Source organism: Chelon labrosus, assembly GCF_963514085.1.
Source record: "Chelon labrosus genome assembly, chromosome: 6".
NCBI classification, from domain to species: Eukaryota; Metazoa; Chordata; class Actinopteri; order Mugiliformes; family Mugilidae; genus Chelon; species Chelon labrosus.
In genome coordinates, this window is record NC_140342.1 from 15,245,492 (window position 1) to 15,271,897 (window position 26,406).

General features: G+C 43.5%; 5 protein-coding genes across 7 annotated transcripts in view; 2 read left to right on the forward strand and 3 right to left on the reverse strand.

Moving 5' to 3' along the window:
- Nucleotides 1-4,167, forward strand: part of LOC311489458 (tensin-3-like) — a 31,286-nt gene extending 27,119 nt beyond the window's left edge. For both annotated transcript variants that reach the window (XM_084546536.1, XM_084546537.1), the window contains exons 21-27: nucleotides 245-340; nucleotides 772-849; nucleotides 1,608-1,685; nucleotides 1,906-2,074; nucleotides 2,155-2,223; nucleotides 2,316-2,345; nucleotides 2,479-4,167. In XM_084546536.1, the coding sequence (XP_084402662.1) occupies nucleotides 245-340; nucleotides 772-849; nucleotides 1,608-1,685; nucleotides 1,906-2,074; nucleotides 2,155-2,223; nucleotides 2,316-2,345; nucleotides 2,479-2,626 (668 nt within the window). In that variant the 3' untranslated portion in view covers nucleotides 2,627-4,167. The remainder of the gene's footprint in view (nucleotides 1-244; nucleotides 341-771; nucleotides 850-1,607; nucleotides 1,686-1,905; nucleotides 2,075-2,154; nucleotides 2,224-2,315; nucleotides 2,346-2,478) is intronic.
- A 6,485-nt stretch (nucleotides 4,168-10,652) lies between these two features.
- Nucleotides 10,653-15,642, forward strand: LOC311489934 (insulin-like growth factor-binding protein 3). Of its 2 annotated transcripts, XM_084547248.1 has the most exons (4): nucleotides 10,653-11,141; nucleotides 11,815-12,065; nucleotides 12,793-12,912; nucleotides 14,532-15,642. In XM_084547248.1, the coding sequence occupies exons 1-4, from the start codon at nucleotides 10,769-10,771 to the stop codon at nucleotides 14,655-14,657; spliced, it is 870 nt and encodes a 289-aa protein (XP_084403374.1). In that variant the 5' UTR covers nucleotides 10,653-10,768; the 3' UTR covers nucleotides 14,658-15,642. The 2 variants fall into 2 exon arrangements, with proteins under 2 accessions (XP_084403374.1, XP_084403373.1); XM_084547247.1 differs by lacking the exon at nucleotides 14,532-15,642 and having other exon boundaries at nucleotides 12,793-13,141.
- Nucleotides 15,643-16,536: 894 nt separating this feature from the next.
- On the reverse strand, nucleotides 16,537-18,023 carry LOC311490035 (insulin-like growth factor-binding protein 1; the record flags this gene model as incomplete). Its single annotated transcript, XM_084547373.1, has 4 exons — nucleotides 17,335-18,023; nucleotides 17,090-17,229; nucleotides 16,779-16,907; nucleotides 16,537-16,662 (listed from the first exon to the last, which is right to left on the reverse strand). Exons 1-4 carry the CDS (start codon nucleotides 17,666-17,668, stop codon nucleotides 16,537-16,539), a joined length of 729 nt encoding a protein of 242 aa, XP_084403499.1. The 5' UTR covers nucleotides 17,669-18,023.
- A 1,681-nt stretch (nucleotides 18,024-19,704) lies between these two features.
- On the reverse strand, nucleotides 19,705-21,124 carry LOC311488831 (uncharacterized protein). Its single transcript, XM_084545682.1, has 4 exons — nucleotides 21,067-21,124; nucleotides 20,562-20,951; nucleotides 20,392-20,478; nucleotides 19,705-20,309 (listed from the first exon to the last, which is right to left on the reverse strand). The coding sequence occupies exons 1-4, from the start codon at nucleotides 21,085-21,087 to the stop codon at nucleotides 20,229-20,231; spliced, it is 579 nt and encodes a 192-aa protein (XP_084401808.1). The 5' UTR covers nucleotides 21,088-21,124; the 3' UTR covers nucleotides 19,705-20,228.
- Nucleotides 21,125-23,645: 2,521 nt separating this feature from the next.
- Nucleotides 23,646-26,406, reverse strand: part of LOC311489107 (adenylate cyclase type 1-like) — a gene marked incomplete at its 5' end in the record, with an annotated part of 32,836 nt that continues 30,075 nt past the window's right edge. The window contains 6 exons of the mRNA XM_084546049.1: nucleotides 23,646-24,667; nucleotides 25,177-25,301; nucleotides 25,405-25,519; nucleotides 25,606-25,704; nucleotides 25,793-25,939; nucleotides 26,076-26,192. Coding sequence (XP_084402175.1) covers nucleotides 24,245-24,667; nucleotides 25,177-25,301; nucleotides 25,405-25,519; nucleotides 25,606-25,704; nucleotides 25,793-25,939; nucleotides 26,076-26,192 — 1,026 coding nt within the window. The 3' untranslated portion in view covers nucleotides 23,646-24,244. The remainder of the gene's footprint in view (nucleotides 24,668-25,176; nucleotides 25,302-25,404; nucleotides 25,520-25,605; nucleotides 25,705-25,792; nucleotides 25,940-26,075; nucleotides 26,193-26,406) is intronic.

The window sequence follows — 26,406 nt, forward strand, 5'->3', positions numbered from 1 at the left end:
TCCGAGCCTTTGTGCCGCGACATTCCTCGCGTAGACTCCTCCTGCCCCCTCAGAGGCGCTTCTGTTGAATCATAATCCATTTAATCTCTGGAGAGAACGAATGCGTTTCGCGTAACTCTTTCAGACCGGGAAATCATAGATACATACTGGGAGGTGCTATGCGGGTCAGAGCAGGAGGCGTCAAAAAAATATGAATACAGTGAGCATTTGCTGATTATGTTGTCCTGTATCATTTCTTCAACAGGAGGCGATCTATCGAATGAACTAGTGCGCCACTTCTTGATTGAGTGCACACCGAAAGGAGTGAGGCTGAAGGGTTGCCCCAATGAGCCCTATTTCGGTGAGTTCCTGCTCTGTTAAAACCTCTCATCAGCGACACCAACAGGCTGTTGGGTGACACTACAGGAAATGTCAAGAATATAAACAACACTGCCCTCTATTGGGAAATTCTGCATCACACCGTGTGTGCAATTAACTTGTGCACCTAGCGCTTTATGCATAGGCCGTTGTTGCTTTGCATTTGTATTCTGTCTCATAATTGTATATGCTTGGACGAGTGCACTACAACAAATTCATTGCTGCTATCTAAGTTACATCCGAACCAACATGGACGATATTTCAAATTAAAAGTTGGTCATTTCATTGATCGTATTTAATTTAATTCTATGTTAAAAAATTTTAAAAATATAATATGTGTGTAGCCTTTCCTGTTTATTATTATAAGATTTCTAAAAAGATGTTTTTTGAGGTCGTATTCTGTTGTTTTTACAGGAAGCTTGACGGCGTTGGTCTGTCAGCATTCGATCACTCCCTTGGCCCTGCCCTGTAAACTTATTATACCAGACAGAGGTAAAGACACATATTACATTTGTTTCTTTGACTAGGCTATAGACTAAAAGACAAACATTCAAGTCTACACCTTAAAGGGGAACTACTGTTTTTTACAACCTGGACCTTATTTCTAGCATAAAATACGATTGTTTACTCACCCATATAACTTTTGTGTTATTTGTACATTTGCGTTCATTTCGCCGATATTTTGTTATCGTATGCCAGTGCTATTCCCCGTTGAGTCCAGAGTTACCTGTTATCGTCATCCAGGGTCTGTAGATTGACCTACAGACCCTGAATGATGATGTCTTCTGACCTGGATGATGTCATCTCTGATAAAGCAAAAGAAACCGCGACAGTCGGCTTGTTTACCTGTAATTTTGTACTGCTAGTTTTTTGCAACATGGCTGAATATTTTTCCAATTCTGAGGTTGTGGACGAACCATAGCAGTAGAAAATTACAGGTAAACAAGCGACTCTGGACTCAACAGGGAATAGCACTAGCGTATCATAACAAAATATTGGCGAAATGAACAAGTTTCGCGGCAAATATTGCGTTATTTAGAGGCTGGGTCTCGATGCCCCAGTCACTCCCGCTATATGGATATATGCTGATCTAATTATCTCCTGAACGAGTGCAAATAACACAAAAGTTATATGGGTGAGTAAACGATCGTATTTTATGCTAGAAGTAAGGTCCAGGTTGTAAAAAACAGTAGTTCCCCTTTAAGCTGTTTCAGTAATTTTATCCCTTGATGATTTTTTCTCGTTCACAGATCCTCTCGAAGATGTTGTTGAGAATACATCACAGTCGGTCACCAACTCTGCTGCCGAGCTGCTCAAACAGGGCGCAGGTAATCAGGCGTCTTGGATCATTTGCTCCGAATAGCCCTTGCGGCAAAAACACATGACGGGGCTGCACATAAACAACTGACACAGTCCCCGCGTGCAATCTCGGCGACAGTTTTGGATATGAGTCATTTCTTCTTGCCCTGTCATTATCCGTTATGAATACACTTTCTCTGCGGCTGTTTGCGCCTCACGAATCCCTTTTGAATTTGTTTGTCGCCGCAGCCTGCAACGTGTGGTACCTGGGCTCTGTGGAGATGGAGTCACTGACCGGCGTCCAGGCCGTGCAGAAAGCCACCAGCATGACTCTGAGCGCCGACCCTCCGGTGACCTCCACCGTGGTCCACTTCAAGGTTTCTTCTCAAGGAATCACCCTCACCGACAACCAGAGGAAGTGAGTACCACACATACTTTCGACACTGTTCATACATGCAAGGATCCACTTCTCTTAACTACAACTTTGTCTCCTTTTAGGCTCTTTTTCAGGAGGCATTATAACGTGAGCACAGTGATATATTGTGCTCTGGACCCACAAGATAGAAAGTGAGTATGATGAGTTAATGTTTAAACACATTCATGGGATTCCAGTAATAGAAGTTACACTAACGCTATTATCCTCTTTTCGTTGCTCATAGGTGGAAAAAAGATGGCTGCCCCTCTGCAAAGTAAGTAAATTATTGTTATTTTTTCACGGCCACAAAGAGAACACGACTAAATCTGCTATTCTTAAAGGCACTACGTCAGTTTGAGGCACATGACGGCACCGCTCCTATTAACTCCTTTGCTTCACCTCCGCAGAATCTTCGGCTTTGTGGCGAGGAAAACCGGCACTTCCATGGACAACGTGTGCCACCTGTTCGCGGAGCACGACCCCGAGCAGCCGGCGAGCGCCATCGTCAACTTCGTGTCCAAGGTGATGATCGGCTCGCAGAAGAGTAGTAAGTGAGGACGGGGTCACCGATCACCCGGACGGACGTTTAAACGAGAAGGCCCGAACAAAGGACTAAATGCGAGGGCCGAAGACGGCGATGGCTGGGACATCAAACCTGGATATTAACTGGATATGACACGCATGCATCACCAGCACCAGCAAAATCAGTGACATTCTTCTGTTATATCTGATATTTTTATTTTCTTTGTATGAACTGTAAAATAGTAAGAAATATCTTTTTTTTTTCAATTGAACAACAGCTGTGATAATGCTGTACAGTTAGTCATTACAGTTTGAGTTCATAACACAACAGCTGCTTTCTCTCATTCATGCATAGTATTTTAAGGACAAATCAAGAAAACCTACATTGTTGCATGTGATTTTTTATTTTATTTTTTTCTAATATTTAACCAAAAACCAAACTTCACTCAAGCTATTAACATTATGTAAAGTTGTAGATTATGTTGAAGCACCTCTGCCCCAGCTCAGGGGTGCACAGGACTTAAAAAAACATGCGAATCAGTCGAGCAAATGTACGTGTAGCGACTGCCTACATCACATCACATCACACACAAGATTATGTTATTTTATCTATGCAATGTAAATGTTTTATTTTTTTAAACCACAGCCTTCTGTACATGTGCGGGCATGTACGCGGCATATTTCGAACCTGTTAAGTCCTTATGTTTGTCTCAAGAACCTATTTGAAAGTGACCACTTTTAAAGCTGGCGGCAACCTTTTATTGAGCGTGTGTGTGCGTGCGTGCGTGTTGAAATAAGAGAAATCATAGAAAAATATTTTAATTAAACCCTAATATATATATATATATATGTATTGACCTGATACAAACCGGTTAAAAACGCATCAGTACTTTGCATAGGAGGTGATACGAGTGGCATTCCTCTCTCAGCTTATCAAGTGTGCACACGTCGCTTTTTCTTTTTTTGCAGTCTTTCAGTGTCAAAAAAAAATGTGTATACGCCATTTTTTTATTTTCATTTTTTTTACAGATAAATCAAACGTCTGAACACAGGCTGCTATGTTGAGAGAACAAATGCTGTCATTGAGGTGAAAGCCGAGAAGACAGAAAGAGCTCAGTCTTGCACAGATCCATCTTTTATTTGAACTCGTCATCTGTCAATGACATATACAGTAGATACTTGGAGAAAAAAAAAAGTTAAGGCTGTTTATTACCCACAGCTGCTTTGTTGTTTGACATTGTGTATGAGATGATGACCATAGAAAGTAATTCCTTAAAACTTTTTTTTTTTTTTGTCTTGTCTTGTGTAACTATTTTATCCGCAGAGGGACCTACAACCGCAACAAAGCTGTCGGTATTCTTGCATTAATTACGTAAACACTTGTTATGTTCTAATTTCCATGACTTATTATATGTACCTCATACGTATTCCCTTACAAAACTGTGCGTCTGTGTATAACGTGCTACATGTGAACGATTTATGTTTGTTGTTGCATTTGCATTGTTGGATGTGTTCTGTAAATAAACAAAAGTGAAACATTTATTTAGCTGTATGGTATTTTCGACATAGCCGTGACACTATTAAAGGGGAACTACTGTTTTTTACAACCTGGACCTTATTTCTAGCATAAAATACAATCGTTTACTCACCCATATAAATTTTGTGTCATTTGCACTCCTTCAGGAGATAATTAGATCAGCATATATCCATATAGTGAGAGTGACTGGGGCACCGAAACGCAGCCTCTAAATAACGCATTATCTGCCGCGAAACTCGTTCATTTCACCAATATTTTGTTATCGTACACTAGTGCTATTCCCCGTTGAGTCCGGAGTTACCTGTTATCATCTGGGGTCTGTAGATTGACCTACAGACCCCGGATGATGTCTTCTGACCTGGATGATGTCGTCTCTGAGCGCTGGGCACACCCGTGACGGTTGGCTTGTTTACCTGTAATTTGCTACTGTTATGGTTCGTCCACAACCCCCCAATTAGAATAGAAATATTGTGACAAGTATTCAGGTTCAGAATCATTTTAATAATCCTCGTGGGCTGATATTTAAATGCAGTGTTAGTTTGACCAAGGGGCAGGCTAGAGGGAGCTTTTCTAGTTTTGCGGGCTCCTTTTTCACTGCTCTCTGGGCTATGGAAGCCAAGATACATGCTGCAACAAAATGTGAAGAACACAAAGGAGGATATGAAAACGATAGATAGATCATAACACCCAACCTGCTCTACAGTACTTGCTGGAAAAGGATAGCTTCATTTCAATTTGCAGCCAGCAGAGGACACTAGCAACACAAAACCTTTGAACTTGCACAAAAGTTGAGGGGTTTTGTGATGTGAGTTAATTTCCACCTCAGTATTAACTATTTAGCTGTTGCTCCAAGTGAAACAAGCTTGTAAATGCAATCCGCTAAAGCAGACCCCCACACTTTTTAAAGAGGCTGACACGCAGGTACAACAGCAGGGGTGCATGTGTACTCTTCCTCCTCCGTTAGAAGCGCGTGCATCCGACACACATGTCCACTGTCTCATTTGTGGGGCTCAGTAAAAAGAGGATTTTACCTTCCCCCGCGTGCCTGGACAGGTTGCACTAATGGTGCGGCAAGGGAATAAAATTGCAGAGCCCAGCCCAGAGAGGGAGGAAAGGTGTAATGGGGTAGACCCTCCTTCCGTCGCCCCCCTCACGACTGTCCCCTCTGCAGGTGGTGAAAGTGAAGAATTCCCGGGGAGGGCAGGAAGGAAGTGAGGGCCCAGGTGCGGCAACTGCAGAGAGCCCAGAGCCCGTCTTCCTCTGTTATTTAGTGCGGAGTGGCCTTGAAATAAAAGAAGCCGGGGAAAGTCCAGAGGAGCAAGCAGCGTTATTAGACTACAGAGGAACCTGTCAGGAGAGACGATATTTCACTCAGGTAATAACAGTGTGTGCAAGCATGTAAGAGATATGTAGATCTGGCTTGATACTGAATAATCCCCCATCAAGATTGATTTACGTCTTAATGTTTGCTCTTACAAAGAGGATTGATCATATAGGACGGCTGCTATAAACTCAAAAAATGCACATACAAGCAGTTTGGGGTTTGGGAGCTGTAATCACCGCAATTGTAATGACATTCTTGACCTGAGCGTGAACAGCATGCGTGTGTCAACACTGGCTTTCTAATAAACTTCTCCGATTTACATCAGCTTCATTTTGCAGATAATGCAGAGGGGAAAAGGCTCCGGTTATCAGGCTGAAAGAACTCATTCTCATTCCTCGAGCACCCCAGCTCTGCAGCATTTTTACAGCCACTTAATTAGAGGGGCAGGGCTCATCTCTTTCCTCTGAGGCAGAACAAAGGTTGGGGAACAGAAATAGAAAGTGCAGTCTGGGATGGCTGCACAATTTGAGGCCCCTTTTTTTTTTTTTTTTTCAGCAGACGCCAAAACCTGAAAACGTGAGCTTCTGTATCGGGGCCACGTCGTGGTTCAGGTCAGGATGATGCCCGACAATGATCGTCGGCTGTCAATGAGCAATGCGGTCGCTGAAATGGAAAAAGCCAGCGGTGGGGTCAAGTGCTACCTTTGTGGTGCGAATTTGTGTTTATGAGATGGTTTGGGGGAAAAGCTGTCAAAACTGACTGGGGTAGACTGTGGTTCCTGAGGTACCACAGTCTCTGTCCTCCATAGATAGATGGAGAAGAAATCATAGCTGCACACGCATTTCATGCAACCCGTGGCAGTTTACAGCAGTAATTTGGGGTACAAGTACTGCTGGACTCACTGGACTAGAGAAGTGGTCATTACATTAGAAGTGGTCAGACACGGTTGCTCTAAATGGAGCATTGTGTGGCCTGCATCTGCAAAAGATATTCCCTCCTCCACCAACTGTATTTTTTCTTTGTTTACAAGTGAGTAATGGCGCGTCGGTGTCAGTGGAAAAAGATTATACGTGATTGTGCGCGAGTAAACTGCACGTATTGTTGTCGGTTTCGTTTGTATGTAAATCATTTCTCACCGCTGCCGTGGATCAGAAACGCACAAAGAACCAAAAATAAGAAGGAATGAAACATGAATGAATGAGCAGTTTGTTGGAACCCAAGATGTTAACATCGTGCTTTCCATGTAGTTCTGTTTCTAAAGCTCTTGACAGAACAAGTTAAGTTTATGCAGAAGTTTATTCATGAATACGTCTGGATGAGACAGAGGCTTAGGAAGTGTTGCCGTCTGGGGGGGCATTCGGGGCTCAAAGTGAGCGGCGCCACTCTCAGCCCACTTCCGAGCACTCTGCAATCCGTCAGGCTGAGTGCTGAGAGTTCCTCTCTCTCCGTCCTCCACTCTGCTCAGGCCTAATTACAGCTTTGGACTGCCTCGGGGGCCAAGCCTCCAGAAATGGGGACCATGACAGCTCCACAAACAGACCACTCAAAAAAAAAAAAAAAAAAAAAAAGATTAACTGACCCTGGAATTAGATGAAAGGTGACCTTTCGCCTTTTGGCGCTTTATTTTGTTTCCCATTCAAACCACATGTAATAATCAGATAATTGCTTCAGCTCTGTATTTGTACCATTCAGAGCGGAATCAAAGGGAAACAATTTTCATATTAATCACAATGCAGACCTTTGCATCCAGTTCATCTGTTATGAGAGTGAAAAGCTCTCAGACAGGGGCAATTATATGAAAGACGGTCATGAGACTTTTGGGGAAAAGAATAACATTGAATGCACCAGACTTGTCATGTGATCTGCAGCAGCCTCATTCCTTTCTTACTCCAGCACACCTCCACGCAGTGTGCACCCGCACTCTCTCTTTCCACAAGCACACTGGACCCCCACGGCCATCCCAAATTCCAAGTAACAGGGAAAAGGGGGTATGCACACACACATGTATTCCTCCTCCCGGGTTAACCCAGGCATGTTCTGCAGACCTCCAGCTGATTAAACTATGTGCTTTTCAGTCTATGAGCTCTGGTGCTTGCACATTCTTGGGCCTTTTCTCGTCACTACAGTAACACCATTCTCTTTGACTCCACGCCTCACACTAATGGATACAAGAGGTCTGGAAGCTACCAAAAGAAACATTATGTCTTCCACGAGTCTAAATAATTCACTTTTACTGAAAGGAAATACGATTTATTTAAATTAACAATACAAACTATATACTCTTCTCTGCCTCAGATTGGCTTATGTGTATGTACGTACCAATATGGTTAAAGGGTCTGTTTGTTTGCTGTTTAAAATGATATTTTTCAAAACTGCAACGGACTGCAAAGTACCACTAAACGTGTGAAATATCTTTCTTCCCTTTTAATCGTGCAATAGCTGAAGTTGCTGTGTTATCATGCGAGACACGAGACCAGACGTGATATTAAAAGCAGCGTGGGTGAAAATAACTGCTCGCAAGTATGCAGACACACAATCTAATACGATTTAAAATGCGAATGTGTGTGATATCCAAATGCAGGCATTAAGCATACCCAGTTTATATTTAGCTAAGTGCCTCAGTGCAATAGGCTACAGCGAGCTGCAGTCTGGGTGCTGGAGCCACTGCAGACCACTCTCGAAGCTTCGAGCGAGTGTGTCTGATTTGTCCAAATCATCTTGAAAGAGTGGAAAATTGCTCCGGATTAGGATTTGACAAGCAGTTGCGGTCGGCCGGCGTAGCCCTCGACGGCAGGTTATGTTAAACACATGTACAGTAATATCCTGTGCGCGCAGAAGCACATTCTTCACACTCCCTCTTTATTGAGTGGCTGCTCTGCGGGATGACATTCCTTCAGTACATTACTCTTGCTCTCCTCTGCTATGCTGAATATGCACAGGTGGCTGCGAGACCCCCTTCCAAAGAGCCACGAGTGGAGGAAAGGGAGGAAAATCAGCAAGCTTTTTTCAGCATATGAAACAAATGTTTGGCATTCCACGGAGCGCTGCTCTGCTGTAGACCTGTCTGTTAACAGGCGGCAGTAAACCAGGGCTCGTTGGCAGCAGATTCGACATTGACTTCTCCGGATTTTTCAAAAGCGCAGAGGAACGACACACCTCAGCTCCTCGGCTGTTATTCTGTCGAGGTATTTGGGACATTCTGTGCTAGTGTATTCCTGCTCTCATCTGTGACCAATTAATAGCGGACCTAAAAATGTTACACATGTAATTACTCAGGAATTTTGTGCGGTATGTGTCCTTATTTTAAGGTCCGCTTTGTAGCGCTGACAAATGAGCAGAACAGGCCCAAATATGTCACACGTCTGAACGCCAAGTCGAGAGATGAATGCTCTGCTGCATGTGCGAGGAACATGAGGCCCATTGTTTGCATGCCGCAAAAACACTAAACACTGCATACAGTCACCTTCAGTTATATTTGCTATTTGATCCAAGTGACGCTGATTGTGTAGGCCCTTGTGGATGATTTTAACTTTCATCCGGCCACAAACTTCTCCTTTGTTCTATTTGAACTCAATCCTGCATCATTACTCATATTATGGACATTTTGTAGAGCGAAGACAGAATAAACTGTACTGACAAGTTATGTAGGAAATGTAAATTATTATTAATATAATATAGTATGGCTACAGTATTTTATTAGCACCAAGAATTTTATGCAGATTCTTGGTCATCCAGGCCATGGCATATCCAAAGAGCAAAATAAAAAATAGAACTGAAGAAGCCACTTGGATGAAAGGTGAAATGTCTTCAATATAACTCAAACAAGTTCAGATGCCTTTGTTTATTTATAAATAAACAGATAAGATGCATCAGTGACTGAGCAGCATGTGGATACTGGATTGGTTAAAAGTGCATTCTTCTACGAAATAACTGATGACTATCCCTCCACTGTGGAGCAGAAATGAAAAGAGAAAAGTAAAGTAGGAAGTAGGATTTACCGAGTAAATAAAGTTACTTGTCCGGCATCCCACCTCTGGCAGCTTAGTTATATTCTTATACTCTCATATATGCAGGTCGCACAGGGTCATCTACACCAGTCAGCCACAATATTAAAACCACTGACAGGAGATGTGAATAACATGGACCATCTTATTACAATTCAGTGTTCTGCTGGGAAACTTTTGGACCTGGCATTCTTTCATGTGGATGTTACTTAGACACGTAGCACCCACCTAGACCAGACCAGGCACCCCCTACCTCATAGCAATGACACTCCTTGATGGCAGCAGCCATCCCCAGCAGGATGCAGCCTGACACAGACACACACACAAAAACGGTTAAGGAACAACTAAAAAAAAACAAAAAAAAACATGAAAAACAGTACAAGGTGTTGACCTGGCCTCGAAATCCACTAGATCCCAAACTGATCAAGTATCTGTGGGATGATCCACAGAGGACCCTCCCCTCAACCCATAGGATCCAAAGGCCCCCACTAACTACATTCTGTTGCCAGACACCACAGGAGACACCCTCAGAAGGCCCATGTCCATTCTCTGATGAGTCAGTACTGTTTTGGAGGCACAAGGGAAACTTATTAGGAAGGTGGTCATAATGTTATGCCTGATCGGTGTACATTTGTGCAAACACACATGGAAACACATACTTATGGGATATTAGACGCTTTTTCACGACATCAACACTAAAAACAAACAAGAACACAAAATTACAACTGAGTAGAGAGTCAGTGAATTAGTGCAAAGTGAAGCTGCACTGAGGTTGGAGGTTGAGGAAGTTGTGTAATTCTCGATGCAACGCTTTTGGCGCCCCCTGTGGACGAATACGCACAGAGCAGCTGCTTGGATTCCCTCCTCCTCATAGGTGAATTCCTTGGACCTGATACAATAGATTTGGATCTCGCAAATTGGTAAAATGTTTATTTTCTTGAGTGTGCCTTTAATAACCGGATCAGTTAATTATTAAGACGTCGAATCTAAATGGAAAAAACAAAAGTTTACTTGTTTGGGTTTTCATTTTTATTTATTTTAAATATAAAACTTAAAGAGCCACGCTTATGCCATTGTGTTTGTGCGTAAAACCTCCGGCGCGTTGCTCTGTTGCAAAGGGATAACGGGAGTCGTGGTAATTCATCAGCACACCACAAGCTATTCGGGGGTGTGACTACAGTCATTGGGGTCTATATATTGAGATGCTTAGTCCGTTGGCTTTATGTGAATGAGAGAGAAGCTGCCCAGTGAAAAGTCACCACAGCAGGACAGTGCGCTTCCTCTCTTCGTACCCTCTCACACATGACACGATGGATTCCTATTTTCGCGCACTTTGCATGACTTTCGTCCTGGCAACGTTCACGCGGAGGTCAGGTGCGACCGGACCGGTCATCAAATGCGAACCATGTGACGTCGGAGCGCGGCTTTTGTGCAAACCTTTACCCAAGGACTGCGCCGAGAAAGTCCGCGAACCGGGCTGCGGCTGCTGCATGACCTGCGCACTGAGCTTCGGCCAGCCGTGCGGCGTGTACACCGGGAGATGTGGCTCCGGGCTGACTTGTCAACCTCAGCCCGGCGAAACGAAACCTCTGCAGGCTCTGCTGGAGGGACGCGGGATTTGTGCAAACGCGACTAACAAGCGACTAACCGTCAGACCAACACCTCCGGTCAACGAGCTCCCAGGTAATTCTTCTTGCGTGCACCTTGAATCCATACCTCGTCTTTATCACCGTTCTTAAGCTGATGGAACACACGCTGATGTGCAGTAACTGTGCGCAGAGTTTTAGAGGGGTTTATAAGAAGCAGATGAGTAACTGGAGAAGTATCGCGAGTTTGGGAAGATGTTTCTAATAAAATGCACAGTCAGTAGAGATTCATGACTGATGAGCAACACTTTTCCATGACGCACAATACAAATCCAGCTCAAAGTCACAAAAGTTCATTCTTTTTATTCAGAGAACATGAGGGTGAAAGATGAGACGGTGAATAGCAAGTGAAAAAGAGAGGAGACTCTATCAGAGAGAGTTTTTTTCTGTGAATACCTGACTTGAACCTTCATTTCCAGATCAGGATGATTGATTTTAACTCCTGTTCTACTCCAAGTATAGTGGAAATATTTAGTGTGCACACTTAGAGGAAAGGAGCCATATAAAAACAGATGGAGTTTTGGTCTGGAAGTCATCTTGTGTATGTGTAACCTCAGAAACTGCTATAAAAACTGAGTGACCCTGACCCTCAAAATGACCCTTGGCTTGCCGAATAAAGTGTGAAAAAACACATTCTTTTAAATGGAAGCCCATCTTTGTTCTGTTTTTTTTATTTTTATTTTTTAACAAACACTGTTTTCCAACTTCAGCAGAGAACGCTGAGACTCAGGACGAGGAGCGTAACTCCACCGGGTTGGGTCTTCAAACCTCGTACAGCACCCACAGGCCCACCGGACCACTTCGGCCTCCCCTTCACCCCTTCTTCCCCTCCGCCAAGTCAGAGGTCCTCAGGCGGGAGCAGCAGAAGAAAACCCAGAGCTTTAAAATGGAGGATCTCCCAGGACCACTGATCACAGACCCGCAAAACTTCTCTCTGGAGACCAAACAGGAGCCAGAATATGTAAGTACCACAACCAATATTTTTCTGTCTTCAGAGCACACTGGAGGAATGTTTTTCTCCTCTTCCTCTGTGTTTTGGTGTTTTCTTCCCCCTGCGGGTGATGAAATGCTTTGGGTAGCGGCGCTGACGGTTGGCAGGGATTGTGAGCAGTAGAATGGCATGGCAGCAAGCGGGTACCACGGCCCTGCGGCTGACCTGGGTCAGGCGGTTGTTTGGCCACAAGGCGTCCGCGTGCCGGGTGTACTGAGAGCCAGCGAATGATGGATTGGCCTGTGTGAGTGCCTGTTGGGAAGCCCTGCTGCTATTTTGATCTTCTCTTTGGCCAGAGAAGTGAGCACACTCGAGTAATGGGCTTTGACTGGCTGCTCTGATTAGTGACTGGAGCACTTGGACCAGAGACAAGCCTTTTGGCTCCATCTTCGAGCTGTTTGAATTCACTTTATCCCCCCCCATCCTTTGTGTAATGCGTAAGAGTTCTAAGCAGCTTTGGCAAAATGTTAAGCTTCTAAAGTCAGATGAATTCATTTCTCATCCGCCACCTCTTTCATATTGCAGCCACCATTGTTTAGGTATTACAGGAAAGCGGTGTGTGATGCAGTCTGAGTCAGCTAGTGTTTATTCGCAGTAATATCAAAATCCCTTTGCTTGGTCAGGGCGCTCAAAGAGTTCCACGTGTTAAAAGAAAAGAAAAGATAACCGACTATGTGTGTTTCTCTCTCGTTCGTAGGGTCCCTGTCGAAGAGAGATCGAGAGCATTCTCAGCAGCCTCAAGATCACCAACATTCTCAACCCCAGAGGTTTCCGCATACCAAACTGTGACAAGAAGGGCTTCTATAAGAAAAAGCAGGTAAAAATAGCGCGAATGTTTGCTAAAATACGGATGTTTGCATCATTATTCATTGGTTCACGAGGTCACACAAATTTGGTTCCACCTTTAAACTGCGGGGAACGGGAACTCAGCATTTGCAATTTTACAGGCTATGTTAATAAAAAATTAAATGCTCAAGTCTGGGGACTGAAACTGTAGGTCTCCTGCAGCCCAATTACAGATTTGTTGCTGTCCTCCTGTATTCATTGGTAGTTATTAGAGCCTCATCATTGCACCACCACACCAGTGAGGTAGACCCTAGCCACTGGCTCTGGAAACGGGAACCACAGGGGCCAAACCCCAGTGGGGTTGACGGCTGGGACGATGGCCGTTTAACGGGAACCCTCCCAGGGAGACAGACGTCAAGGTGGCCGCCGGCACCCCATGTGCTCGCCCCATAATTGCTGGACTTTTGAGAGGCAGACACAGAAATAGAGCTGCAGCCATCCCCACGCTTGCATGGTTCACCCACGATCGGGTTGTAATAAATGAGTGGTTCTGACGCATTCATATGGAGGCACTTAGAGCTCCCGCGCCACTGCATCACCGAGGCAGCTTTTCTTATTACATAGCAGTCCCTCCTGCTTAATGGAAGTGTTCTCCTTGACCTGCAATCATCTCATAACCTGCCTCGCAACGCCAGCCTCATTGCCTTTGTTTATGTAGAACGGGCCCGAGTGTACGGCGCTCAGCCCTCAGGCGCTCAAGGAGTGGCATCGGTCAGTTTAACTTGGACACTTGTGTGATTTTAAGCAGGAACGGGTCTTATTACAGCTCTTATTAACAGTAAATGCCTGTTAGGGGAGAGAAAAAAACTTCTTGGTGAAGTCTCATGCTTGGAGCGGATGCAGTTTTTGTCTGATTTTGATTGTTGCAAAAGTTTCCGTATTGCACAATGCGGGATGCTTTTGTTTTGCAGTGTGATACTTTCTGTAGCAGCGTTTTTATTAAGACAGATCACATTAGAGAGCCGTACCCGATTCAGCCTCCACCGCGTCGGACCTCAGTCTGAAACATAAATAAAGACGTCGTCCCTCCTGATCGGCTCGAGCTCCTCCGTGGAGCTGCAGTACAGTTGCTTCAGCCCTTCAAATGAATGGCTGCATGTTTTACTAGAGTGGAGGTTGACCTTTAGTAAAATTGGCAGTAAAATAACAGCCCTTGGGTAGCTCCACAGACTCTGTAAGTCATTTGTAGTACCCATAATTTGGAGCTGTGGGGTATAATCAGCAACAGATGATTCGTACTGGCCACCAGCTTCTGAAAATAGATCTTGGTTCACAGTTGTTCACAAATGGGACTAAGCAAATATTTTACCAGGTTTCTGTTTACCTTAAAGGTCTCTATATGTGTGTGTAACAGGAGGTAGACCATAAAAGCAGCTCAAAATACCACAGCGCGCTGGATAGCCAAGGCTGCGTCGACTCAGCACAATCTAACCATTAATGCCGCTTAACTACACTGTTCTACTTCATTGACTAAAGTGGCCTGTTACCCATAATGCTGCATATTCAACGGGATTTGCGAAATTCGGATGTCCCACCTCCCCCATTTGTCTTCCCTCCCTTCACCGTGTCCCTTGTTCCCTGACTTCTCAGTGCCGTCCATCCAAAGGCAGAAAGCGAGGCTTCTGTTGGTGTGTGGACAAATACGGGCAGCCCCTGCCAGGTTTTGATGGGAAGGAGCGAGGAGACGCCCAGTACTACAACTCCGAGAGCCAATAGGAGCGGAGCAGGACGGGAGGGAGGGAGGCCGGGAGTGAGCAAGAAGAATTGTAAACAAATGGAGACACTGAGGATATTGGAAGAGAGGTCAAGAGATGGCTCAGCCGATATATGGATGTTTGCTATTTCTATCTGTTGCCTGTGGGACCTTTTTTTTCTGAGGCAGAGCGAGGGGAACAGAGGAAGATTACCGGGAGGAAAATAAAAAAAAAATAAAAAATCATCCCCGTACATTCTGTACTTTTATGCAACGGATGGATTCTTCTATAAGCTGTTTGTCTCTGTCTCGGCGCGGACACATTTGGGGGAGATGACACACCTCACTAGAGACGGCCCGATTCTGTTTCTAAAGCACAGGGACACGTCACGGACAGCGATGAGAGTGCTCTTCAGTTACGCACAATTAAACGGCATTACCTGCGTGTGCATGCTCGATAATCAGTTGTATGCTTGTGATTTTTTTTTTTTTTTTTTTTTTATTATATTTTGTGTGGTCACGACAATAAAATGTATGTATGTATGAATAAGTCTTTAAACGAGTAAGCATGCCGTGCCTTACTACGAATTCCTATTGGTTTGAAGCCCTTGTTTGTTTTTTTTCCGGTTGCTTCCTGCTCCTCGGGGGAGTTGGATGGAACTGTGCAGCTCAAACACTACAATGCATATAAAGCTAGGTTTTTTTTGTTTTTTTTTTATCCTGGATGTCAGTCCCCAGAAAGAGGGACGTTTGTATCTGTAGTGTGGTTATTACTGTTACATTTTGTCACTTTGCATAAGCTCAATATTTGAGATAAAGGCCTCTAACCGATATCTCTGATCTCTGTGTCGCCAGTGATATTTTTCAGCACTTGGTTTTAGTAAATATGCAGTTTGCATGTAAAATGCAACCCTCAGAGGTCTATTTTTACTTAATAAAGGCAGTACAAAATCAAATTTTGTATTTTTTTTTGTCTATCTTCGACTCATTAAAGCAGGCTCCAGCTTGGTGAAATAATGTTTTAATTGGATGCATATACACAGAATTAGAATATGTACAGGGTCAAATAAAACCTTTAACGGAATAGCAGCCTTCCTGGCAAATAACAACAATCGACAGCAAAGAAAAAACATCAACAGTGGCTCATAATAAATACTAGAGTAGATGCTAAAAGAGGTCAAATAAAACTCCCTAATGCGAGAAATCCCCTAAGAAGCCCCTCAGAAATCCTCCCTCCCGACCTCCCCGTTCAACCCACGGACTGGCAGAGACTAGCAGAGGTAGACAAATGCTGTAGGACCCATCCCAAACCCCACAGCGGGTTTGGATGAGCCATGATATGTTTGTGCTTGGCCGCCGCGCACATACTTGTGGCGGTTTAAGTATTTCCTCCCGATACCCATTGAGGAAACGCCAATGGAGATACATTCAGACAATGTCAACAGGTCGGATGAATGAGCGGCTGTGTTGTTTCGTGCCACGAGCAGCTCCAGTTTTGAATGAATCGGAAAAAAAAAAAAAATAGAAAAAAATCATCCCGAAGACTCTGAAATGGGCTTTGGCAAAGACGCGGACATGTGGTGGAGTTATTTAGTCAGAAACACAAATGTATACAGTGTTGCCCTATTTACAACTGAAAAAGGTGGGCAAACATATAAAACATCTAAAAATGAAAAAATGGTTAATGCTAGTAAGAATATACAAGTAGTAAATAAATAAGTTTGAGATACATACACCATAAAATGAGAGGAAAGTCCCCTCTCTGAAATAATACTTTACAATAGATCTATACATTTACCTAATGTTAAGTTACATTACATGAATACTTGTGTCTCCAAAGGTTTGCGTATTGTGTTTTTTTTGTGTGTGTGTGTGTGTGTGCGCAAAAATATGTCCGCCCCTTCAATGAGTGACTTCTTGATGACACTCGGAGTCACCGAGCAGGTCACTCGATCCTGGAAGCCTCTTCCCATTCCAAGAAGAGACACACCAGCAGCGGGCCGGCGGTCCAACCAGAGATGACTCACACTGAAATAGAAACGGAGATGGTAACCCCTCGCAAATAAATCACCCAGTAACTCAAGATGAATCGCCATCGGGAGGCGGAATGAGTTTTATTTCGTGGCCGTCTCCTGAATTCTCACCTGCTTGGCCTTGTAGAAGCCGTGCTTGTCACAGTTGGGGAGGTAGAAAGTGGTGAACTTCTCTCCTAGTTTCTGCTGGGAGCTGGCTATCATGTCCAGTGCTGCGTGCAGCTCAATGTGACAGGGACCCTGTGCAAAAAAAAAACAAAAAAAACGTGTAAACAAATACAGCACATGGTCAGTGCAACATTTCATAATCTCAAGATTTGTCTCTATAAAATCCACACTCCCTCAGAGCCAAGTGCTCCCTCTTGTGGAAAGAGTGGTAAATTACTTTGAATCTTTTATTAATAATGTTTTGTTTTTTTCACCTGTTGTACCAGTTTGTTGCGGATGGCATTGACTTTGGCCTTGAGACTCTCTTGGCCCTCGGCTGTATCGTGGTCAAAGGGAAGGTTAAGCCCCAGCAGGTAGTGCAGGGAGCTGTGGTCAGGGACCCCGTCAGCTTCCTCTGTAGAGATTTTGAAACGTTAACAACGTTGCACGAAATGAAACCAGGTTTCAGGTGAAGTTTTCACGTATTAAACAGAGTAGAGAGAGAGCCATGACAGATTACCTTGACCCTGGTCTTCAGTGCACACTCCCTGCCCTCTGGTCAGAGCGTGGAGTGGTCTGGCCTCGCCGGGCCTGGGAGTGCAGCGGAGGCCCTCGCCGCACGGGGCCGTGTGAACCCCGCAGGAAGCCCCTCTCTCCAGAGCGCAGGCCATGCAGCAGCCACAGCCGGGCTCCCTCAGCACCTGCCTGCAGCCCGCCGGGATGGCGGGACAGTTGTTCAACTTCTGCTGCGTGCAGGGAGCACAGCGGATGGGCTCGGGAACCACCACAGGGGACGACCTCACCGAGGCTAAGACGGCCACAACAAATATCAGCTTCTCGTGTAATCCAAGCATCTCCAGTCTTCAGATAAAATGCCTTTTCGGACTCGTGTCTTCAACCTTCTCTATGTGACTGTGGGTTTTCTTCTAAAGATGTTTCTCCGAACCCGGCGGTATTTGTACGGAGATCTGACCTCCACATGGGTTAATGATTGACACAGTGACCACAGATATAAAATATTTTTGACGAAGCTGCTGTGAACGGTGGATGACCCCGCATGACGTGCGTAGATCCAGGTTCACAAGGTCTGGTCGTCAATATTGACATTAGAAAGTAGCTGCACATCAAAAACAACCCTGTTTTTGGACGGAAAAATTACTGATCTTTGTCTTCACCTTTGATGTTATGAAAGCACTGTGGTCTGAGGAATAATTTCAGTCAAGTAATGAATAACACCAACAGCTACTAATGTCAGATAACCCATGGAGCTACAGGCTTTGAGATAATGGCTGGTCAGTGTAAAGCCTCTGCCGTGTCTTGTTTTCTTAGACGTTTCTCTTGTGAAGTAACGTATCGCGCGCGCTGACGCTGTTTTGACACTAAAATCCTATTTGTCCCTTTTGACTTGCTGGTGAAGGTTCCTCTTATCAGGCAGACAGATAAACAAGAATCGTCCCCCTTCAGCATTGCATAACCCTAACATTATGGATTTCTCTGCTAGAGTCACAACATGTTTGTCTGAAGGAAGACAGTAGTAAGCGGTTGTTTCCTTGGTGTAGTATTTGTCATAACTATCTGTGGCAAATGCCAGAACCCGTGACTTAATGTGCGATACACACACCAGCACCGCCCGCATTGTGTACTCGTTATTGGGTGTACGTGATCCCATGCTTTTCATTTGGTAATAGGACAGATGTCTAAAACACCACTTCGCAAAATCACATGGATAACTAAAAATAACAAACTTAAAATGAATGATCCAACAAATTAAATGACCAGGATTACTTAAGTACTTTTTTGTTATTACAACATAAGTTTCCATCAGAAGACAGAACTGAAGTTACAGCATAATGAGAAACAATAAAATGATGGTCATATGAGCCGTACGTATATTTGATAGAGAGGATGTGGCTGATTTTGAATTGGCCTTAAATGGTCTTAGAGTACTCTACTTGACCACTTCCATTTTCTGCTACCTCCTTATTAAACTACAGCTACAGCTAAGAGAAAAAAAAAATATTATTTGACACATTAAATAAATGTATTTTATAACATTGACCATCTTGTGACAATTCAATGAAAAAACTGTTTAGGAACAACTCAAAAAACATGAAGAGCACAAGGTGTTGACCTGGCCTCCAAATTCACTAGATCCCAAACTGATCAATTATCTGTGGGATGATCCACAGAGGCCCCTCCCCTCACCCCATAGGACCCAAAGGCCCCCACCAACAACATCCTGTTGCCAGACACTACAGGACACCCTCAGAAGGCCCGTGTCCATTCTCTGATGAGTGGCACAATATTAGGAAGGTGGTCATACTGTTATGGCTTATCGGTGTATACATATATATATTGTATATACGTGGATATATTATATGACTCTTCAGTATAACAAGTACTTTTTCTGTCAAAAAATATAGCACCTTGAATGTGAATGCAGAATGTATTTAATTCCTGCATAAAATTAAATTCTATATTATTGTCCTAATTTAACTTGTCTGGCTACCTATGTCGTCACCTTTATGATATTATCTGGCCCAACAACGTCATAAGCATGTGTTTTTAAAGATATTTTAGAGTTGGCCATTTCCTTGGAAGTTTCTTTTTCATGTTGATGACTCATCCTGCACTAAGGGGCGCTAATGAAACGCTTTCTCGGTTTTTTCTCGGTGCGTGCTCGGGAGCCTTTCGAGCTATTAAGGGGATGGGGGCAGTCTCCTAGCTTGCTGTTTTTACAATAAGCATATAAATCACTGTATGTATATGGAAACAAAAAGCAATGCTCTAGTTGTTTCATGGGAACTGTAAGTGTCTTTTTGTTTTTGCTTTAATGCGTGTGGTGACAAAGCACGAGTGCTAAATTCTTCCAAAATATTTTTTATGTTTTCATGTATCCAATATTCCACATCCTATTTAAATGCTAAACACGTGTTGTACCCAGAATAGGTAACCACCTCCTTTAAATGGAGTAGAGAAGTGCAGAAGAGTGGCTGAGAGACGAGTTGAACAACTCTAAAACTGTATTCTAGACTGACTGCAGGCTGGATTTAAAAAAAAATAAATAAAATAGAAATTGTAAAGTCAGCTGGGGTTTAGTGGTAGAGGCACACACAAAAAAAATTACAATTAGAGATGACATAATAAAAGTACATATTGATTGCTGCACAGGAACTATCAACAAAATAAACAAAGCTCTTACTTCACTGTACAACTCTTGTTAGGAAACCAAATTTTCTGATTGCACCTAATGTACTTTTTGTTTATTCACGTATAACAACACAAACATACAACACGTGGACTTTACCCCCCCAGCAGTGCCAACCCCAAGCTGGGCATGTTAGCCGTGATGAGCGTGTTCTACATTCACTATCAATGTTGCCAGCAAGTCTCCGTTGGGGTTGATGTGTACTACTACTCCACCACCAGCTGATGGGTTGTTGCCTCTTCGATGTTGATCATCAGGTCCACTAGCCACTGCTGAAAAGGCTCGTCCTGGGAAATAGTTTTTTATAGTAGAATCTGGATGCTGTAATACATATTTTTAATTAGATATTTGCTCCACATGAATACTCACACCCAGTATCTTCATCTTGTGTTTTTTCTTCCTCTTCTGCACTGCTGGTTTAGGCTCAGGCTGTCTTTGCCAGCGTATCTTGGGTACCTTAAAACAACAGATTTGTTTCAGCTACGCACTGTTTAAATCTTTAATGGAAATGTGAAGTGCTCAATAGTAACTACAAATACCTTCATTCTCAGCTCCCTGAAACTGAACCTCTTCTCATTTCCTGACTTGGGCTGCCCAGATGGCGACGCTTCATCACGCAGATCCTCCACATGTGCGCTCTCGCCCGACACAGAGGAATCCTCCATTTCTTCCAGGTGATTGTTACTAGATTGCATTCGAGTGAAATTCTCTTTGCTGATGGAACAAGACCCCCGCCCGGGTCTCAGGACCCTCAGAGGAGCATCCTCCTCCTCCTCTTCTTCATCTTCGCTCTCATCTTCTGCCAGCATCTCATCTGTTTCTTCATCTACTTGAAATGGGAAATCCTCCTCTTCTTCTTCTCCTGTCTCGCTTCCTGCAGTTTCATCTTCCTTCTCCGACTCCTCCTGGATGGTCTCCAGGTGTGGCCTCTGTGCCGTCATTATTTCCATTCATTTTATTTTGACATGCGGAACGAAAATTTAATGAGCAATTTTAAAACACACATCACGTATGTGGAACAACAGTAGCGGCGTTTAGACTTACATTTGGCTGCTGCGCGTCCATTTAGCTGCCGGATAACTGAGCTTTCCTCAGGTGAAGAACCTGCATTTTCTGGGTGTGAGTGTTGCCACGTTTTCATCAGCTGATTATTCAGATCAGGTGTTTGCACTTAACAAGAGACTCTTCCAAGGCAGACACATCACCGCAGTGAAAGCACAGGTGTGAAAGGAAACCAGAATGCAACCAGAGAGTGTACTGGTTTGATTTTTAACCTTTTTTTTTAATGTGTCTCTTGTTAGTCACCCAGTTTTATGGTTAATTCTGCAAATTTGCTGATTTAGAGGGTACATTTTTTGCTTATACTATTTCATTTTATTTTATTTTATGGTTATCTTATTTTTCTTTTTGCCTGTGGTTTTCAAGAATGTTTTTTATGTACAACTGAGCCACTGTGACAAAGCAATTTCCCTTGTGGATCATTAAAGTCTGCGTTTAGAGTTTGTATTTTTCTTTTCTTTCTTTTTTTTTTTATCCAGGAAATAAACATGTTATCTGGTACAAATTATAAAATGAATAGTGACAATGTTCATTTTGCATACTTTGAAATTAAATCTATCTATCTATCTATCTATCTATCTATCTATCAATTATTTGATTTATCCCAAAGTGGGATAAATACATTAATATCTATCTATGTCTACAATATATCTATGTATCCATAACTATACCTATATCTGTAGACATATATATTCCTAAACTGTGTACCAAGTCAAATCTTTCTTAGAAATGATCTAATAAAAGTGATGTCTCAATGAAAGTTTCATTTTCTTGTTTGCTAAAATCTAATGTAAATGTAACTCTTCATGAATGCCATGACCCAATTTACTCCTTTTGACCCTTTTTAGCCTTGATGACTCCATGTTATTTGCCCACCCTCGTTTACCTTTGCTTTCCTTCATTGCTTAATGTCAACTCCAGCTCTGAGTCAGAGGACCGTGGCGGTGGTAACAGCCGCGCGTCTTTTTGCCTCCTTTCTTTAAAATAAAAACTCCATCGAGGTATATACATATATATGTATAACAGCTGCAGCGGACGGCAAATGATTCATACGTGAGCAGAATTCGTTTCATTTTATTCTGAGTCGAAAAAATGATTTATTGCCGTACTGTACTATCCATTACGGTTGAGCAAGCCAGGTGTTTGTTGACTTAACTGTTACACTGAGTGAACCTCGACCAACTCGACATCAGCGCTGGGAAAACAGTTTTTGGCCTCTGCTCAGAGTTTGAGACATGGTCACCCTCATCTGGGCCGTGGGCCGGCGAAGCACAATAAACCAGCTGCTGTCTCGCATATTTTGCTGCGTAGTGCGAAAACTGTGACTTTATGAGCAATTAAATAAGGCGTGAGGAATAAAAATCTATCGAGTGGAACTAACAAGGAAAGCCACCTATAAAAAGTTGCTTTTTTTTTTTTTTTTTTTACCTGGTGATCATTTGCCACGCTGGAGGTAATGTGTAAATATTACTTTCAGGTTGGAAAACTCTCATGCACGCCTCAGTAAAAAGATCACCTTTCAGTTCATGGCTTGTTTTATACCTCAAACACTGCACACAGTTATTGCACACAGACTCGCATACTGATGTAATATTTTATACACCAATATTGTCTTTATTACAAAATATTCAATAACCCAACTTTACACTGTACAAGATACAACATAGTTTACAGCTTTTGGCTATTTACAAAAAAAGTACGATCTGCATATCAAAGTGAATATATCTAAAAAGGCAGGTTGCAATCACTGTAAGCTTATTGAGTAAGGCAAAGACATGATGTATTTACACTTTTGCAGATCGAGTGAAAGTTCTACGCGCTGATATAGATACGGGCTATAAAGATATAAGCATATACTCTATATATATATATATATATTTCTGAGACTGTAACCGAGAGAGTTTGCTAAAGCTTCTAACGTCTGAGGACAACTCAAAAGTGTAGCTTGAGGAAATGCAGAAATGTACGGTGCATGCCTGAAGGGCGACGGCAGCCGGACGGTGCACCAAAGATTCTGAGGCTTCAAGATAAAGTCTGAATATACAGTACATTACAGTAGCCTAAAGGACATGCATTTGTGGAAGTTTTGTGCTTATTATTATCATCATCATCAGTAGTATGTATGTGCTCTCATCTGTGTGGATGACTGCTATCTTTAAATCATTTGGATGACTTGGATGTGTTGGTCCTCTTTGTGTTCTTCTTTAATACTTGGTGACTGGCCCAGGTTTGGCAGTTTCCATAGCAGCACACACCTTCCTCTGGCCCTTCTATTGACCTTTATTGACTCTTCTCCGTCAAAGCTGCCACTAGTTTTGAACATCAGGTATTCAGGAAACCTTATTTCGTCTTTGACCGTTTTTCGGTCTGCGGGTGACACACGGACAAAGTCGCATATGCTAAATATGAGCGGTATACTGGAACACTTTCTCTCGTACGGTGAGGCAATACAAGTAGCAAAAATCAAGCTGTATGGATAACTCAATACTTTGGTTTTCTTTCTTCAGGAGTATCATCACTATGGCTGTCAACTCTTATAAAGTCATGCACTATTAGCTGTAAATATGTATCATAAAAAGCCTATTTCACCCAGTGAGCGTCGCGTATAAAAAAAGGATTTTGTGCCGTTTTCTTGATCACACATGCACACACACACACACACTCACGAGTACACGCATGCATGCTTACACACACCGGAAAGAAACAACACCGTTTTTTTTTTTTTTTTACGCCGTAAATAATGCAATGTATCCTTGGCATAATCAGAAACACAGTGCAAAAGCAACATAGCGCGATCAGTCTGTTTCTGGATATCGACGCACACACCCCCCGGTACATGGAGTATGTGCTACATATAAAACAAAGATGCACGTAATACCTGGATCTGAGGGAACCCAAGAACAACCACAAATCTAAGCATCTGTTATAGAGATGTTAAAAGAGGATTTCCGGGTACCTGTCTCTTCAAGCGGTTAAAAATCTCTAAAAGCAAGTATGATTGTCCGAAACATCACTTCATATCTCAGGAGGTTCGTATCCTGAGTGAGCATATCCTGGGTTGTGCCAGTAGCTCGGGATTTACAGAAAATACCTGGACAGCTCGGACTCCTCTCGGCGTCCAACCTTGGTTTTCTCGCTGTATTTTAAATAACAGTCTTTCTTCCTACACCGCTACATCTGCAACAGCTGCCACGGCCTCGATTTCAATCTTTGTCATCTCTATGTCCTCCTCCTCATCCTCCTCACCCACCGCGGGCACGAAGGATGAGGGCAGGCATGTCGCCGGGCTGTTGCTGCTGTTGGCAGTGCTCATCTGAATGTTGCTGCCCATGCTGGCATAAGCAGTCAGGCTGGCACCAGAGGAGACGCTGCCCAGGTTGGCCGGGACGCTCGTCTTGCCACAGGAGTGGATCCGGCGCGCCAGGCTGACGGAACGCATCACGGAGGAAGTGGTCACGGTGCCCACGCCTTGAACCTTCCCTTCCAGGAAGTAGGTCAGCATCTCACCTTTACCTTTGACGCTGACCTTGCCGCGGCAGACCAGGTCGTAGTTGGTGTTCAGCAGCCGATAAACCTCCTCAGTCACCTGGATAATAAGAGGCAAAAGGAACGGTGATGTTCAATTAAGTGGTGTCTACCCACCCCTGACGGTCTCTTAAACCTGTGGTTTTGAAGCTCAGAGTGGTCTCTGACACTGTCACTGCCTCTAACTCTCGTCTAAATATAACTTATCCAGTTTAGTTATATATTAAACAATCTCTTCATTCGTCATAAATGGAGAAATGAGCTATAAAGACCAAAATAGATTTTGTACCAGACTGTAAACATGTTTATTTTTGAAAGTTGGGCATTATAACACCGGCGTCTACTTGGATTGACTAATTTTCTTCCACATTGTTGCTTAGTAGACACATTTTAAAGCTTTGAACAAAGCTGGGCCAGCTGGCCAGTTACTCTTTCACTCTAAAAGAAAGAGAATACTTTTTATACAGTACATAAACATTCCCCAAAAAACACAGTATTGTCTTTGGCTGAACACTTCCTTATGACTGGAAGCCATCCGGGTAATTTGTAACTTGAAGTGTTTTTGCGTACCTGTATTTTTCCGGGTACTCCAGTGCTGTCCATGCGACTGGCCACATTGACCGTGTTTCCCCAGATGTCATACTGAGGTCGCCGTGCTCCGATCACGCCAGCAACCACTGGACCCACATTGATACCTGCGCAAAGATACAAACGTTTTGAACCAAAAATAGAATCCCAGAGTCACGCTGAAATCGAACCGGGGGTCAAACTCTACTATTAACGCAGGAGCGGACTCACCCACTCTCAGGACAAATTCGTTGTACGACTGATAGTTGATTTCATCCAAAACGTCAAACATTTCAATGGCGTAGTCTGCTATTGTGCTCAGGTGGTCGTAAACTGACTTTTTGGCCTGAGGACGGGGAACGCACCAAGCAGTTAGTCTGTGCATGAAATGATCCTTCGTGTTTAAACCAAAGAAAACAAACGGAAGGCCACCTTGGTACCGATGGTGGGGACGAGTCCCACAGCTGCCATGTATGTGCTTCCGATGGTTTTGATCTTCTCTATGTCTTTGTAGCACTCTTTATCCATGAGCTGCAATACACAAACACAAACCGAACACTACAAAGACAAACTCCCGGCAGTAGATGTTAAGTAAAGAAAAATGTGATCCTGCTCACACCTCATCAAAGTCAGCTATGATCTCATTCAGCAGTCTCAGGCACTCCACTCCCATGTTGTTGCCGTCCAGCTCGATGTAGAAATCATTAAAGTTCGGGATGGAGGCAAACAGGACGCCGACTTGTGCGTAGGACTGATAGTACAGATCCTAATTGAAAAGAAAAGAAGACGGCATAAAATACACCCGTTGGTGTCGGTGCACAGTTGTTGTTTTTTTGCTTTCTGTCTTTTTTATCTACCTGTTTGTCTGTTTGTCTGCCTGCCTGTCTATTAGCGTGGCTCACCATGTTTCTGGGGTTTGACATTAAGAAGTGTTGAGCCACGTGTGCAGGCAGGAGGTTGAAGAGGATCCTCCTGTTGTCCAGCTTTACTTTCTCCATGCCGTCTCTTTCCTCTTCCGCCTGGCAGCAGAGGTGGCACAAAGAATGCTCAGACACAGCTGTGGGAGCCAAAGCTTGTTCCACATCTTCACCACGGGGTGTCAGTAAAAAGCCTCACATCATTCCCACTCACATCAAGCCCCACAGTTGGATGAGTAGACTTAGGTGCGTTGCATAACTAATGCTGCTAGTTAAAGGGTTAAATGGCTTAAGATTTCAGCTTCAACACTTCAAT